General features: G+C 38.7%; 9 protein-coding genes across 9 annotated transcripts; 4 read left to right on the top strand and 5 right to left on the bottom strand.

Moving 5' to 3' along the window:
- Nucleotides 1–28: 28 nt before the first annotated feature.
- LEA1 (U2 snRNP complex subunit LEA1) lies at nucleotides 29–736 on the top strand (the record flags this gene model as incomplete). Its single annotated transcript, XM_018132887.1, has 1 exon — nucleotides 29–736. The coding sequence occupies one exon, from the start codon at nucleotides 29–31 to the stop codon at nucleotides 734–736; it is 708 nt and encodes a 235-aa protein (XP_017988376.1).
- A 49-nt stretch (nucleotides 737–785) lies between these two features.
- SNT2 (DNA-binding E3 ubiquitin-protein ligase SNT2) lies at nucleotides 786–5,189 on the bottom strand (the record flags this gene model as incomplete). The annotated part of the gene is made up of 1 exon (XM_018132886.1): nucleotides 786–5,189. The coding sequence occupies one exon, from the start codon at nucleotides 5,187–5,189 to the stop codon at nucleotides 786–788; it is 4,404 nt and encodes a 1,467-aa protein (XP_017988375.1).
- A 201-nt stretch (nucleotides 5,190–5,390) lies between these two features.
- Nucleotides 5,391–6,770, top strand: CEG1 (mRNA guanylyltransferase; the record flags this gene model as incomplete). Its single annotated transcript, XM_018132885.1, has 1 exon — nucleotides 5,391–6,770. The coding sequence occupies one exon, from the start codon at nucleotides 5,391–5,393 to the stop codon at nucleotides 6,768–6,770; it is 1,380 nt and encodes a 459-aa protein (XP_017988374.1).
- Nucleotides 6,771–6,843: 73 nt separating this feature from the next.
- RSM23 (mitochondrial 37S ribosomal protein mS29) lies at nucleotides 6,844–8,151 on the bottom strand (the record flags this gene model as incomplete). Its single annotated transcript, XM_018132884.1, has 1 exon — nucleotides 6,844–8,151. The coding sequence occupies one exon, from the start codon at nucleotides 8,149–8,151 to the stop codon at nucleotides 6,844–6,846; it is 1,308 nt and encodes a 435-aa protein (XP_017988373.1).
- Nucleotides 8,152–8,383: 232 nt separating this feature from the next.
- On the bottom strand, nucleotides 8,384–10,030 carry PUS1 (pseudouridine synthase PUS1; the record flags this gene model as incomplete). The annotated part of the gene is made up of 1 exon (XM_018132883.1): nucleotides 8,384–10,030. One exon carries the CDS (start codon nucleotides 10,028–10,030, stop codon nucleotides 8,384–8,386), a length of 1,647 nt encoding a protein of 548 aa, XP_017988372.1.
- A 421-nt stretch (nucleotides 10,031–10,451) lies between these two features.
- On the top strand, nucleotides 10,452–10,997 carry NIP7 (ribosome biosynthesis protein NIP7; the record flags this gene model as incomplete). The annotated part of the gene is made up of 1 exon (XM_018132882.1): nucleotides 10,452–10,997. The coding sequence occupies one exon, from the start codon at nucleotides 10,452–10,454 to the stop codon at nucleotides 10,995–10,997; it is 546 nt and encodes a 181-aa protein (XP_017988371.1).
- A 173-nt stretch (nucleotides 10,998–11,170) lies between these two features.
- SRP72 (signal recognition particle subunit SRP72) lies at nucleotides 11,171–13,024 on the bottom strand (the record flags this gene model as incomplete). Its single annotated transcript, XM_018132881.1, has 1 exon — nucleotides 11,171–13,024. The coding sequence occupies one exon, from the start codon at nucleotides 13,022–13,024 to the stop codon at nucleotides 11,171–11,173; it is 1,854 nt and encodes a 617-aa protein (XP_017988370.1).
- Nucleotides 13,025–13,261: 237 nt separating this feature from the next.
- MRH4 (ATP-dependent RNA helicase) lies at nucleotides 13,262–14,878 on the top strand (the record flags this gene model as incomplete). Its single annotated transcript, XM_018132880.1, has 1 exon — nucleotides 13,262–14,878. The coding sequence occupies one exon, from the start codon at nucleotides 13,262–13,264 to the stop codon at nucleotides 14,876–14,878; it is 1,617 nt and encodes a 538-aa protein (XP_017988369.1).
- A 69-nt stretch (nucleotides 14,879–14,947) lies between these two features.
- IPL1 (aurora kinase) lies at nucleotides 14,948–16,054 on the bottom strand (the record flags this gene model as incomplete). Its single annotated transcript, XM_018132879.1, has 1 exon — nucleotides 14,948–16,054. One exon carries the CDS (start codon nucleotides 16,052–16,054, stop codon nucleotides 14,948–14,950), a length of 1,107 nt encoding a protein of 368 aa, XP_017988368.1.
- Nucleotides 16,055–16,220: the final 166 nt, after the last annotated feature.

Here is a 16,220-nt window from a genome sequence, read left to right as displayed (position 1 = left end):
AGCTTTACTAGGGCTAATATAGCATATAATGGTGAAGTTGACGCCTGCAAAGCTTATAGAAGCCCCAGTTTACTATGTGGACCACTTTCATACCAAGTACGATGTCGATAAGATCGTCATATTAAGAGATGGTGGCTTCGTGAATGATAAAGAAGTCATGCCAGAGACGTTGAAAACGCTTCCAGCGTTAACAAATATACTGGATTTTACGAATAATAACCTAGATGAATTTCCTAATCTGAATTATAAAACTAGTCTTCACACTTTACTGCTATCGAGGAATCAAATACGAAAGCTTGATGGATCGAGGCTACCGAAAAGTCTAGTGAATATAGCGCTGGCTATGAATAACATTGGAACTTTTGAACAGTTAAAAGGTTTAAAGAGTTTTCCAAAGACTTTGAGAAATCTCAATCTACGTGGAAACGTTGTTTGTCATCTCGATGGATATAGAGAAGTCGTAATATCTTATTGTCCTCAGTTAGAAGTTCTAGATGGAGAACGGGTAAAACTGGTCGAAAGGAAATCCAATCCAAAACTATTAGCTGATAGCAACTCCAAGCCTGCTTCTAATTTGTCAGCGTCGAAAGTTGAAGATAAAGATATTCAACTTATGGATCATGTTATTAGCAAGATGGATGACGCAACGATAGCAAGCATAAAGGAACAGCTGGCGAATGCACAGACGCTAGATGAGATAGAAAGACTTGAAAAGCTACTATCTGGGGGTGTATAACTAATTATCCGGTTTGATACAAAGTTTATGTAGTTACATCTAATTTTGACTAATCCATGGTCTTTGGAAAATCAGTTTCTGTTTCACTGAATGACTGGTCCTTCACCAGCGTTAGATTGGTGCCCATATCCTGCACTACAACGTTTGGAGAGCCGTCTTCATTAGCGGGAGATGGCTTTTTCGGATTCTTCGTTCCTTTTCTCCGGGGTTTAGTACCTGGTTGAAAGTTGATCTCGATGCGTAGTTTGTCGCAGTCGATATCTTGTAAGAGATGTTTCGATAGATTAAAGTCAACCGCAGGATGTTCCACTACTATATCAGTTTTTTCCTTGGAAATATAATTAATGTCATCTTTTGAAATGTAGCACCCATGACAAACGTTGTTGTACCAGTATATTGATACAGCTGTGGCACAATGGATGCATTTTTTGTTTGAGGACAAACAAACATTATCTTTACATTCGGCCTTTACCATACCATCCTGGTTTCCATTCTCAGCATTTAATTTACAGTATGTTTCGTATTCCTGTATCCTTAAGCCGATACTTGAATATCCATTGATTGTGGATAGCGTTTTGTAGTTTTTTATGTAGTGTTGCACCAACGATACGCCTGAAGAAGTCCTGGAATCTAAGGGTAGTGTATCTTTCATTGAGTCTGATTGCTTACTATGATGAGCGCAAACAATAATCGGTTTGATATTAAACTTTTCATTGCTATTCGGACCTGTGTTATATGCAGAGGGTTCAGAGTACTTCTTAAAGCAAAGCCTAAAATCTGGAGTATCTTGAGCACAAGTTACATGGAATTTGTTGCTGCATTTATCACATTGGACAAGTCCTCCGCCTTGGAAACTACAGATGCCGCATTTCTCGCCGTCATTTTTGAGCAGTACTGTCCCTATATTGTACAAAGGCTGATAGGTTTTGGGCAGCCCGAACTTTACGTCTGGGTTAAATATTGCGCATATAACATGACACCAGGAACCTGACATATCAAATTTAAGTGCATCAGGTATTGCCTTTTTGAGTTTCCTTTTAGCAGAATTATGATCAATTTCTCTTGCGTTACAAAGAGAACATTGGTAATTCGTGGATACTAATGGATTCCTATCATTGGAGCATGAGTCGCACAGCCATGAATTTTCGCCTGACTCGATGTTAGATGTATTATTAACGCCGTAACAGTCAGGATGAACATTTAGACCACAGTTGCAGCAAGTTAATTCTAAGTTTTCGGGTTGATTAAAGTCACCCATGCAGATACAACAGAAATCCCTTGGTTCGCCAATAACTTGCGTGGATAGATCCACAAGAGAAGATAAATTTGATTTAGATTTTCTTCCCGCTGTCTGAAGAGATGATTTAGTACTACCTGAGAATTTAGATGATCCGGATCCCTGCAATACGGCTCTATTGTTCTCCTTGCAATAAACTGGGTTAATTGAATTATATTCCCTCAAAATACCATCATAAAGCTGTGATTGTCTAATTATAGAGACACCACTGTCATTAAATGATAAAGATCTGTTGAGTTGTATGAGTTTATTATCGACTGCAGCACTTCGTGTAGCTTCCGAAGCTTTATGTTTATTATGGCTTGAGTTGCCCATTAACTTACCAAATAGATTGTTGTGTACTTCCTCGGGTATTTTAATAAACTCAAATTGGTTTTCAATGGTAATCTGTTTGCCTGATTTCGAATCACATAGCCCTGGTATTTCTAATTTAATTGTTCCATTGCCAAATGAGTTTTTCTGACTAGAGTTATATTTCCTCTTTTTAACAATGGGTTCAGCCTGAACGACGTTAGCACTACCTTCAGCATCTTGAATAGGATTGTTTGCGGTAGCTACTAAAGGTGCAGGTTTATCCTTTGTAACAGGTAATTTTAATGCAGATGTTCCATTTACCTCTTTCAATTTCCGTTCTTTTCTTCTGAGCCCTGCACTATGTTTGTCAATGTAAGCAGTTAATTCCTTAGCACCGCCTGAATCCTTTGCTATTGAAGTAATTGGTCTCTTAACCAATTTATTTAGTTGTCCATGAGCGCTCAAGCAGTTGCGTTTAATTTTGTTCAATCTATCAGGGTTCTTAAGCATATCGTATCTTTGTTTTACAATCAATTCAGCGTCTTGAACCAATTCCCATTCAAGCATTTTCGTTAGAGCTTGAGAAGGACAGCTCTTTATCAACTTTTCGTTAGGATCATCTAATAACTCTATTAATGCTGTCTGCATATTACTTGTGCTGGAACCCTTTAGCTTTTTCAAGACTTCAATAGGAGGCTGCCATTTGACCGCGTACCTTCTCCATAATCTTGCACAACGAATGCATAATGCATTCAATTTTTGTTCTTGTGGAGGACTCAAGCGTGATGATGATTTGCCTGAAACAATAGTCTTTTCATTCACTCCAACCTTCATTCTAGATTGAACATTTTCGTCGTCCGATCCACCAGTTACTCGATACCACAGAGGAGAATAGTCAATTTCACAGAACATGCACTGGAAACAAGTTTTTACCTTGTTTATTTTCTCAGAGTCAAAGGATGAATCGTCAACATGTTTCCATTGAGGCTCTAAATCATCAAGTTTATCAGGTGTCTTTCTCTTTCTTTTCCTCAAGTCTTCTAATTCCTTACCAGTAGCTGAACCTTGTGCAGTAATCTTATTTTTGTTCTTATTCTTGCTTCTTCCTTTAAAATTACCCCAAATCTTCCTTCCGTTCTCTGTTTTCTTCCAATTGTAATAGAACCTAACAATCATAGACATCGGTTGCGTTCCAACAAATTTACACACGGGATATAATTCACTTCCATGGTCTGCTACCGCCTGTTCAAATTTTTCTACCTCTTCCTTGGAGAATGTTGGTTCTTTAAGTGATTCCCTGCTTATTACCTTACCACACTTCTTAAACGCCTCATCTCTCTGAAAGCCATTATCCACCAGAATCTTTACAATCATATCTAAAAAGTTTGTAGCTTGTGGTGTAATGCCAAGGTTCTTGGGGAAATTATCACTACAACGCTCAACATATTCGTCCAGCTCTTGCTCAGATATGGCCTTCTTATCTAAATACCAAAGTAGTGCAGATGTAGAATCAAGCCCCCTTTCGTCTTCTGAATCAGAGTATGGTTTCGGTACCCATTCAAGATCATTACAACCTGACCACTGTCGGCGTACACCTATTCTAGAACACTTGATAGGATACGGGAGTATCAAATCCGTAGTAATACAATCCTCTAAATGACATATAAGTTTTGATCCAAAATACTGGAACCACCAGTTCTCTATATTTCTGCCCTTGCCAACCAAAGACTTTGTCTCTACTTCAGTTGCAGCTAAGATGTTGGTTTTAGACTGGTCAATTTCGGTAAATGAATCATTTTGCGATTGGATACAGGCGAAACATATCCATGAAATACGTTTTCCGGGCTTCCTTTCCAGCGGTGGATCTAAACAATATAAATGCAGCGGTGTCTTACATGCATCGCACTTTATTGAGTTGACTTGCTCACACCATTCCTCGCATCTTCCACATTGTAGATCCCATTGTCCAGATTGATTATCTATACTCGATTCGTCGTTTAAAATGTACCTCTTGATGACATTAATTACAGGAAACTTCTCTTCAACGTAGATATATGGATATCTCTCAGAAAGAGCAATCAAAAACTTCGAATCGATCTTTAGATTCAGCAGCTCTTTGGTGCTCCATACATCATAGTAAGTTAACGTATACCGATCAAAAACCTGCTCAAAAAAAAAGTTCCCTGGTTTATTGATATATTCATGAATGTTACCATCTTCCAATTCACTCTTGTGTAAAACCGTGCATTTTCCCCGATAAGATTGAATTGGACATATATCGTTATGGAGCGACGCATATAAAAGCCTCGAATTAACATTGGATGCGTTATCCCTGATATCCCGAGCACGGTAGTACCAATTCATCTTCACCTGAAAATATTTCGCTGGGAAAGACTGGGTTATATCCATTTTCCGGGCAGATTCAATACTTTCATAAAACTCTGTCTTCGGTATAAACTCAACAACACGACCAATATAATATGGCTCTCCAGGTGGCTCTGAAATCATATATATATGATCATCCCTCTTAAGCACCACAGAACTACCATTATACAAACTCTGGGTCCTAGTATCCACATAGGCATCTTGAATGTCTATAACATTAGAAAATCTGCTATGTTTTCTAAAAGCTGGTGGAAGCGTCGGTATAAAATTCCAAGGTGTAGCCTTATCTTGGAGAAACCCTTGGTATTTAAATCCCTGTGTTTTGGCTTTAACTACAGCTTTATTACTACTTTTAGGCTTATTCTTCTCTAGCTGTTTAATCCGTTGTAATAGTTCAGCGTCAGCCCTCTTCTCATCATAATTAATTCTTTTCGCAGCAGAACGCCTCTTGGCTGGCGTCTTCGGTACCTCAGGCATTCTAAAACCTACTGCTGGTCAATAATAACTCCCCAGACCAGTACACTCCAACTTAAAAGGGTGTTTATTATGTTTACTTAGGAGATTATGATCCATGTTACATCAAAATTTTTCTACACGATAAAGCTTCTCTAATGAAACATCTTAAACATTTGTTATTGGCATTGAAAAGTATAAACTAAGGCTCTTTATCATTCAATCATGGAATCAAGACAGGCTCCAGAGATGCCGGGCATTCGGCAATCAGCTAATGTCTCAAACGACCTCAAAATGATACTTTGCAAGCTTTTAAATTCGCCAAAACCTGCTAAGACATTCCCTGGATCGCAACCGGTTTCCTTCAATCATGCCGATATTGAAGAAAAGCTACTGTTAAATGACTACTACGTTTGTGAGAAAACAGACGGTCTACGAGCTCTAATGCTGGTTGTAGTTAATCCAATAACTAAGGAACAAGGGTGTTTCTTAGTAGATAGAGAGAACAATTACTATTGGGTGAATGGATTCCGATTTCCAAAATTACCTAGATCTAATAAGAAAGAATTGCTTGAAACCCTTCAAGATGGTACTCTAGTTGATGGAGAACTTGTTGTGCAGTCTAATCCGATGACTAAGATGAAGGAGCTTCGGTTTCTGATGTTTGATTGTTTGGCTATTAACGGACGCTCACTGACACAATCACCTACAAGCTCGAGATTGGCACACTTGGGTAAAGAGTTTTATAAACCATACTACGATCTTCGTTCTGTTTATCCAGAGCAGTGCTCTACGTTCCCTTTCAAGCTTTCTATGAAGCATATGAATTTTAGCTATGATTTGAAGAAGGTAGCGGCGTCCCTTGACAACTTGCCTCATGTTTCAGATGGACTTATATTTACTCCCGTTAACCACTCGTATAGCATTGGTGGTAAGGATTCATATTTATTAAAGTGGAAACCAGAAGATGAGAATACGGTTGATTTTAAAATGATTCTTGAGATTCCTTTAGCGGAGGATGAAAGCTTTCAGAAGAAGGACAAAAATCGGTTTTATTACAATTACGAAGCGAAACCATTGTTCCATCTCTATGTTTGGCAAGGTGGGCCAGATATTAATAACAGGCTGCATGATGTAGAACAGCCATTTAGCAAGAAAGAATTAGACATATTGGAAAGGACGTACAAACCATTTGCTGAGCTTCATATTAGCAACGAAAAGTGGGCGCAATTAAAGGCGTTAGAGCAGCCATTAAATGGAAGGATAGTTGAATGTGCCAAAGACCAAGAAACAGGGGAATGGACTTTGCTTCGGTTCAGAGATGATAAACTGAATGGGAACCATATATCGGTTGTGCAAAAGGTGCTAGAAAGTATTAGTGATTCTGTGAAATTAGAAGAGTTAGAGCAGGTAGCTCCTCAGATTAAATCCAATTGGGAACAACGGAAAACTGACAAGAAGCGCAGCTTTTCACAGTCATCTTCGCTTCCAGCCAATGCGGAACTATCGCAGGCCAGGGCAAGTGAACAACCTAAGTATGTTGATGATGGGTGGTCTGATGATGAGAATGAATATATAGATAACTCGAAAAAAATGAAGGTATAACAAATACTGTAGATGCGTTTACTTTATGAAGGATTGTGTATATACAAGAATGTAAAAGGACTTAATCTACACACTATTTTGGATTCAGGGTAATGCTTTTTAGTAACTCTCTAGGGTTACCGTTTCCACTAATAAAGTATTGTTCGTCCACTATCTGGTCCATAGACTTTTGACTTGAATATGTTTCCCTCAGTATTTTACTTTTAGAGTAAAACTGAAGCAAAGTGCCTAGTTCTGTTTTATTAAGTTTAGGGACTCTGAATTCAGTGATTCCACCTTGCTGTAGGTAGTTGGCAATTAGTGGATCGTAATGTTGAGGAAGCATGTATGAAACTTCTTCTTCATCTTTTTCTGTAGCAACGTTAAGAGTCCTAGTAACTCTATCGACGCCTGAATTTGCCACGATGACGCAACTGTCCTTATGTTGTGCCTGGACTTTGCCACCAACAAGGTTAAAGATTGTCTTAGCAACTTGAAATTGTAAAAGATGAACATATTGGTTGATGGCATTTTTGTAGTAGGTATATGGAGAAGATGAGATCCTGGAAAAGTTATCAACAGTGAAATAAACAGGCACATAGTTCTGTGAGACAAGCTCAGTAAACACAGCTGCAAATAGTTTACCCCTGCTTTTTGATTCAGTATTGACAGACACCAGTTGTAGAAGTGTGCTCGTCCCTGCATCTAACTTTGCTGTATGCGTAACTACACCATCCCGACCTGAAACAACAGGGAACCTGTAACTGTTTTTTAGCTTAAGGGAAGCGAGAATAGAGCGATCGTTAGCGTCACGCAACTTAGTCAGTAATATCTTCAAGTACGTTGGTTGAATATATTTGGTGCCATCATAGAAAAAGTCGTTTCTACCACTAGTAAATAATTCGGGATAAGGAAATTCTAGTACTATAGCTCCCTTTTTTAGTGCATGTACATGTACTTGTGCTAATAACGTGGATTTCCCCACACCTGGCTCACCAGTAATAATGAATCTTTTAGTCGTCGATGATTCCAGTTCTTGCAAAAACCTCTCTGTTATCCTCTTAGTTGTTAAAACGATTGGCCTTTGAAATAACTCATGAAACTGATCCATTTTGAAAGATCCCAGACGGCGAAGGAAGTTATATTGTTTATCAGTGTAGGTGACCACTTCATCTTTGATATTATCCAGATCTAATTTTGGCAAAGATACAGATTCCGCATTAGAGTTGAATTTTGAGGTTGCTATGACTCGTTTCCAATTCTGGGTCATAGCATTTGAGTTTCCTTTTTTTGGTGGAGCAGGCCCATTATTCTTAAGATAGCCTGGTTTCTGACTAACTTTCTTACCCGCAGCCGCAAACAACGGTTTAGTTGATAAGCATCTAACCTGATGGCCAAACATTACAAATCTGAGAGTTACTTCAACTACTTTAGCTTCTTATGTGTCGCTTCTTTAAACTTCGCATGAGTTATTGAATTACGAAAAATTTTTTTCAGTTAACTGAACAAAGCGATGTTTAGAAAAAATACAGACGTAGGTTGTGTCAGTATTAAATAGAAAAAGGTTAAAAGGTAAAAAGTTCAATATCGTCTACAAGCATAATTTTAGTGTACTATATATTACATTCATTGAATCACTCTTCGTTACTATTTTCGGGCTCAATTTTAGAATCTTTTGTGGACAACGTCGGTTCGGTGGATACCTCAGGCTTAGATTCCGAGTCAATCTGTACCTCTGTAACAGCAGACTCATTTTCGGATGACTTAGTTGGCGTGATTTCTCGTTTCTTCTCGACAACTTCAGTTGGAATTCCTCTTGCTGTCAAGAAATCAAAGATGCACCTCTGCACTTTGGATGGATTGCTGTTGGAATCTTCGTCGCCCTGGGCACCGGTGACTTGGTTAAAAGCGTCAATGTAGCAAAAGAAAGCGTTAAACACGTTTTCCTGGATCTCCTCTGAATATATCTTATCGTATATATTCACCATCTTGAAGGCATCTATCTCTTTTTGGTACTTAGTAAAGTCTATTGGATCGTACCCAAACTCCTGCAATTTCTTGTTGTAGCCTTCATAGACTGGACTTTCCAACAGCAACCCCAAAGCTGGAGCCTTCGGAATGTTAATCTTAGGCGGCCCATACGCTTGGCTGATACGTTCTACTGGGCAGCCGCAACGAGTGATCAAAGTAGCCATAGAAATCATTTTACGGATCTGGTGCAGCATGAACGACTGGCCGTGAATCTTAATTGAAATCCATTCTGTCTTCATATCGCCAATAACAAATGGTTCAGATACAGTGACTTCTTTGATAAATCTGATAGCACTAGGGTCTTTGTAGTCCTTACCCAATGTAAAATTGTGAAAGTTGTGAGCGCCAAGATACTGTTGCATACTTTGGCGGAACTTCTCTAACTTTGCAAGTGAGATCCTGTAAGCTCTCCGGTGAGCATTTTCTAGCTGCTTGTATTCCTTAACCTTTCTATAGATTGAGCTATTCTCGTCAAACTCTTCCTTGCTTGGAGGAACATAGTTATTTATGTCCTCGAGTTCCTGGGGTGTAAATGCCTTGTCAACAGCATCTTGAAAGGCCTTCCAAAATTCCGATGATTCTTGGTCTTCGTCTAGGACTCCTGGAAGCTCAATCTTACTTTCCTCAATAGTTCGGAAGAGATGGCTATTAGGTTTTGGGCCAATAAGCGAGTACGTGGGAAGCAGGTACTCGTACCATCTGGAGCTACACAGCTTCCTACAGTCGAACGCCTTATTAACGCGACTGATGCCCCAAATTCTTATCCCTGGTGGGAGTTGCTCGTTAATCTTGTCTTTAATATCTTGGTCTTCAATGATTAGCTTCAAAGAGATCACGTTACCACCGGCATGAACACCTTTATCAGTCCGTGCTGCACGCATAAAGCCATTTTTCTTCAGATCACTTGAGTTAGCCTTCGAAATTGCACCAGCTCTCACAAAAGCGTCAAACAATTCAGCTTCAATGGTAGCATTTGGCGGATTATACTGCATTCCATGATAACCTGTGCCGCAGTATCCTAGCATTACTGCAACTTTTCTCTTAGGCTGCCTTGGTTCCTTATCATTGTCTGCTGCTGGTACTGCTATAGTCGCTGACGTACCTTGCTCAGTATGGACTTTTTTCTTGGGTTTAGATGTATCATAATCTGCTTTCCTAGCTTTGTTCTGCTTATACTTGGCTCCTCTCTTATAAGTATCCTCTGAAGGCTGATCATCATCATATGATGCTATAGCATTAGGTGAAGACATTAATGAATCACTGGATATAGTTGTGTCACTTTAGAAGCTTATGTGTTACACCAAGAATCAATTTATTTCTATGTAGTAGTTAAGAATGGACAGTACTAAATTTTTCATCAAAGTAGTGAAACAAAGCGAATGGGACGGAAAATACAAAATATAGAAGAATCAAATAGTAATCGAATGTGCTAATATCCCTAATTGACTTGCAATCGAAGCCCAAGTATCTGAAAATGGGCCGTTTCTTTGTAAATTAACTTGCTCATTTATGTTAGCTTTATTCAAAAATTTCTTTTTATATCGTCAAAAATTTTTCAACCAAATTAAAACTTGCGATGAGATGAGCTGAACTAAAATTTAACACGCTATATAGCAGCTTCAAAACTCTTTGCAAGCCTATCAAAATAAGATTTAAACATCAGGCATTGATATGAGGCAATTGACAGAGGATGAGACGAAGGTCCTGTTTGAAAAACTTGCGTCATACATTGGCAGGAATATTTCATTCTTAGTTGATAACAAAGAACAACCACATGTTTTCAGATTACAAAAGGATAGAGTTTATTATGTTCCTCAGAATGTTGCAAATTTTGCTACAAGTGTTGCTAGGCCAAATTTAATGTCTTTAGGTATTTGCTTAGGGAAGTTTACTAAGACAGGGAAGTTTAAGTTGCACATTACATCTCTAACTGTACTGGCACGTTACGCTAAATATAAGATTTGGGTTAAGCCTAATGGAGAAATGCCATTTTTGTATGGTAATCATGTTTTGAAAGCACATGTAGGAAAAATGTCGGATGATATTCCTGAGCATATGGGTGTGATTGTATTTTCTATGAATGATATTCCTCTAGGGTTTGGAGTAAGTGCCAAGAGCACATCTCAGGCTAGAGATCTCCAGCCAACTGGTATTGTTGCTTTTAGACAAGCTGATATTGGTGAGTATCTAAGGGATGAGGATACCCTGTTTACCTAGAAACGGATATGATGCAGAATATATTATGTATGCAATGAAATAGAAGAGAGGTACATTGGTTTATAAATGCATTTAATATGCAATAGTCATCAAATAATATATACAACAAGTTGGAAACGATTCGGTGCCTAGATGGCCCTAGTTTTTTTTCATGTGTACTCGTGATGAATAAATCAAGCTTTCTTTCCCTTACCCTTCTTTTGTTTCGTAATGTCAAGACTTTGTTCTATTTTCTTATTCATTGCACCTCCTTGTGTAATCTTAGTGAGTTTCTTCTTTTGCTTGTAGTTTGTCCTGTCCTTTAAGGGTAACCATCTTTCTGGGTCTGGTGTTCTGTTTGGGTCGAAGTTTTGGGGCAACTTGTTCTTAGACACTCTCTTCTTCTTGGTAACTTTATTCAGAGACGCTTTTACTGACTTCTGGTTTGTGATAAATGGTGTACAACCCTTCTTGATCAAATCTTCAACATCTACATCTGCTACTAGATCTTCAATATTGGAACTGTCTTCAAAAGCGATTGCAAAATCATCATCGTTAGCCACTATACGAACGAGCCTATCGGATGGCTGCACGTTGATAAGAGCAGAAAATATTTTCTTCGCATCTTCTAGCCTGCGGTGGCCGAGTAGCGTGAAGCCAATGAACTTCCAGAATTCGTAAACCTCTCCAGCCGCTTCTATGGAGAATGTCTCAACTACTCGGTCAAGATGCAGCTGTGTTGAGTGTGATCTATAGCCTATCTCATACATTGACAAAAGGATATAAGAAATAACTCGAGCTTGTTGGTTCATAGTAGAAGATTCAATCAATTTATTCCAGTATTGCTCTCCTAGTATTATCGCAGAGTTCAAATTTTTCACCTTAAGCTGTAACTGCATTGAAATGAGCAATAGTCCAAAGGTCTTGTTGTTTAAACTATTTCCAGCGATAGTTTTCACCATGAACCTGAACAACCTCTTGGCCTGTACCTTGTATGGTTCTAGAGCAACATTGTCTATCAAAGTGGAGTATTTGGAAATAGCTTGTGATAACATGTTGCTTTTTGACTTGATGGACGCATTACTAAACAGCTTCAATAGGATTATATTGCTTTGCAATTGGTCCCATTGATAAGGCGAGTATTTCTCAGCATTCATGGAGGTTATGCGTTTCACATCGAGTTCACGCAGTACTAGGGGCAGGTTGCACTTGCTATCATACTTTGAGAGTTCTTCCATAGATTTCAAATTTGTTTTGATAATTGGCACCAATGAGGAAGAACTAGGCACTTCTGTGAGCAACTTTAACAGGATTCTCTTACTTTCTTTGTTCTGGCCCAACCGTTGCTTAACGTAGGCAATTTGAAGCATAATCAATTGCAGGTTTGACTCATCACCCTCTGCACTAGCCAAGCCTGAAGCTCTCTCCAATACTTGTAAGGCTTCATCGAGGTTATTTGCTAAGGAGTGAGCAATTGCCTCGTTTAAAAGCAGCTCATACGATGGGACGTCTATTCCACTACTAACAGGGACATCAGATAGGACGCTAAGTGCAGCAAGTTCATTACATGCAAGTTCAAAACCACTGTCATATTGGTCCTGATTCGTTCGAGACAAAGCCTGGTAGATTGCTAAAGATTCCCTATAATTTCTTGTCTTATAGCAAAACTGTGCACGAACATGCAGCAAAGCCCTATCGCTACCGGTAAAACTATCGTTTTGCAAAAGTTCCTCGGTATTAGGTACAAGTTCGTGCCACAACTTCTCAAATAATTCAACAGAGTTTGATCTATAATACGTATACAACTTTAATAAGCCAAACTTCTCGACATCATTCGCAAACTCACTATATTGCTCAAATAATTTTGGGATATTTTGGTACTGATCTTGCTTGACTAGTGCTATAATGCACTTTTTCAACACATCTTCTGCGTTAGAACACCCCATATTTAACAACTTTAGACATGCATTTGAAATTTTAGATTGCTCATTGTTTTCACTATAAACATCAAGATCTTTCAATAGTGAGCATAAATCCTTGTTGGTCATGGTATATGATAGAGAGCAGAAAGGTCAATTACCTTATTTATCGAGTAATTGTAGCTTAGTTCTTGTTACTATAAAGTTGATGATTACCAAATGATGAAAAGTTTTAAAAATCGTACCTAATGCCTTGAATAATCTTCAGCCTAAATCAGCTCATCGCCACAACTAACAGAAGTATTTTATACCATAAGAAGTTTCTGCATAAGCGTTATAGGGGCACTTTCCGTTCTTCTAAAAGCTATGTTAAATTTGTTTTTGAGGTCTTTGCACCCGTATAATATATCTAGAACGTATAATAAATTCGGTATACGGACGTTAAAGACCAATGCTAAACATAAAAAGGTGAAAAATAAGGACACATTGGCTCCTAAACCATTCCAATATGGTAAGTTTGGTGGATTAGCTGTAAATAAAGAGCACTTGCTTACCCATAGTAAAAATTTGGTTAGCAAAATTACGACGTTTGAGCAGTTGAAACTACTTCCCGATGTTAGGACAAAGTTAAAAGAGCTGATAGCCGGGGAAACAATTCTTAATAAGTCTGTCAATACCTCTAAAGTTGACAGTGAATGCGATAAGATACCTATTGAAGATATTAAACCCACTCCTATTCAAGTGACAGCAATCCAAAAAATTTCGAAGAAACTAATGGATCCAAAACTACAAGTACACATGTTGGCGGCGGAAACAGGGTCTGGTAAAACTATGGCTTACATTTTCCCTTTAGTAGATTACCTAAAGCGCCAGGAGAACGAGTTTCCGGAGATGTGGGAGCAGATAAAGAACAAAGCGATTATACGAGCCATCATTCTAGTTCCTACCCACGAGTTGGTTGAGCAAGTGTACGGTACAATATCTAAATTGAACACACCATTAGGTTTAAATACCTTCAAGTGGGATAGTGGCACTCCTTACCCCGTGTTATTGGACGCTTTGAAAAATAGGATTGACATTATGGTCACCACACCAGGAAAGATTCTAAGCTTGTTCAATATCAGAATGATCAATCGTCCAGATAGGTTTCTTTCACAGGCTAAGTTTGTTGTAATGGATGAGGCTGATACTTTAATGGATCAATCATGGGTTGAGGATACTTACAAGGCTATCAAGCTGATGCAAAATGCTAACCATCTGGTATTTTGCAGTGCAACAATACCAGCGGAATTTGAAAAGGCTATGGACAAGTTATTTCCCACCCTAAATCTCTCAATTTCTCCAAATCTTCACAAGATTAACAAAAGTTCAAAAGTTAGGTTCATTGATGCCTCGCTAAATCCCTACAAGGGCTCTAAAATAAAAGCTCTGGCTCAAACATTATATGCAATCATGATGTCCAATACGACCAAACGAGACAAGAGATGTATCGTGTTTGTTAATGAGAAGAAGTCGGTGGGAACTCTTGTTGAAACACTAAGGACAAAGTACGGGCACGATGTTAAGGGAATAAGTAGTGCGGATACCGTTGATGAAAGGCTGGCCATATTAAAGGAATTTAACGAGGCTGCGAAGGTGCCCGTTATAGAGAAACAGAGCAGTACGCCAAAATCTGAAATTAAAATAACGAAATCTAATATCTCGATGAAGTACAACAATGAACCGCGTGAAGATGAAGAAATGGCAACGCCGGTGAAAGTACTGGTCACGACAGATTTGCTTGCCCGTGGTATGAACTTCAAAGAAGTCAACCATGTTATCTTGTATGATATTCCAGATAAGGCAGTTGACTTGGTACACCGGGTAGGAAGAACTGGTAGGATGAACCAATCTGGAACTGTTTACCTCATCGCAGACAAAAAGGCAAAATCTTGGGCGAAGGGTTTGCCATCTATCGTGAAGAAAAATATCGTCTTACAATAGAGAATTCATTCTTGAGCTATGTAAATTATAGAAGGCTGTAAATTTAATATTACCTCTTGTACATTATTGTCACCAATACTGCTTATTTTTTAACACCCAAGGATGAGTTTTCACATCTTTCAAAGGAATTCTGTTAGCAGGATCGTATTCCAGCAGTCTACTAATTAAATGCCGTGCTTCTGGTGTTACATGATCTGGGAAGACCAAATCCCGTTTTAGAATTCTTTTGTAAGTCAATTCCTTGGATTCCTCCTCAAATGGCGGCGAGCCAACAAGAAGTTCAAATGTCAGCACTCCTAGTGCCCAAACATCCACCTGCTCGTCATATTCTCGAGATTTTATTAATTCTGGTGATAGGTAATCAACCGTTCCGCAGAGAGTCTTTCGTTTAGAACCCTTGTTATTTATGACACTCCAGCCGAAATCAGTCAACTTGATTGTATTGCTGAAGCCAATTATTATATTCTCAGGCTTGAGATCCCTGTGTAAAATATTTCTTTCATGCATATAATCCAATGCATCTGCCATCTGGTAAACATAGTAAGATGCTACAACATCGCTAAAATGGGAGCGACCTTTCAATTGTTTGTACAGTTCACCATTAACCAAGTATTCCATAACCAGATAGACACGTTTTTCATCGTGAAAATAGCCATACAATTGCGTCAGATTTGGATGTCGTAAAGATGCTTGTATCTCAACTTCCCGCCTAAATTGTTTTTCGATGTTATACTGCATTATCTCCTTCTTTTCCATGGCCTTCAAGGCACATATAAACCCACTAGGAAGGTGCTTAACACAATATACCTTTCCAAACTTGCCCTTCCCCAAAGTTTTTCCAAACTCGAAATCCGCTAGCTTTAAACTTTGAAGTTTAGGTCTTGCGTTCCTTAGAACCCTGTGAATTCCTGACCTATTTTTCTGGACGTTAGGAGTGCCAACTCGAGCTTCTGTATTTTCTTGCACTTCTTTCCTAACAACTGTTCCATTATTCCTACTAACAGGCGATTTTACTTGGTTATTATTCTTGCTAACTCTGTCTTGCGCTCTGGTACGCCCTTTCGGAGTTGGGTTAACCAGTGAAGCGTCATGGTTCAATCTCATACTGAGCAGCATGTTCCGCTGCTTTAGGGAATTGCGCCTCGGACCTTTTGCAGGGAGCGTGTCGCTATCCATTATTATTATAATTGGTCTTTTTATGATCTTTCTGTTGTGTAATATTACATCTACAAGTACTAGGATTGAGATATCTAAAATTAATTTCATGTTGTCAAGACTTTAGGGCATTACTCAAACCTACGCGCCATTGCGCGCGGTAAACTAAACTAAAAAGAGATATATA

The sequence above is a fragment of the Eremothecium sinecaudum genome, chromosome V, assembly GCF_001548555.1.
Source record: "Eremothecium sinecaudum strain ATCC 58844 chromosome V, complete sequence".
Classification (NCBI taxonomy): domain Eukaryota; kingdom Fungi; phylum Ascomycota; class Saccharomycetes; order Saccharomycetales; family Saccharomycetaceae; genus Eremothecium; species Eremothecium sinecaudum.
Note: the sequence above shows the minus strand (reverse complement) of the source record. Positions and strands in the feature narration are given on the sequence as shown.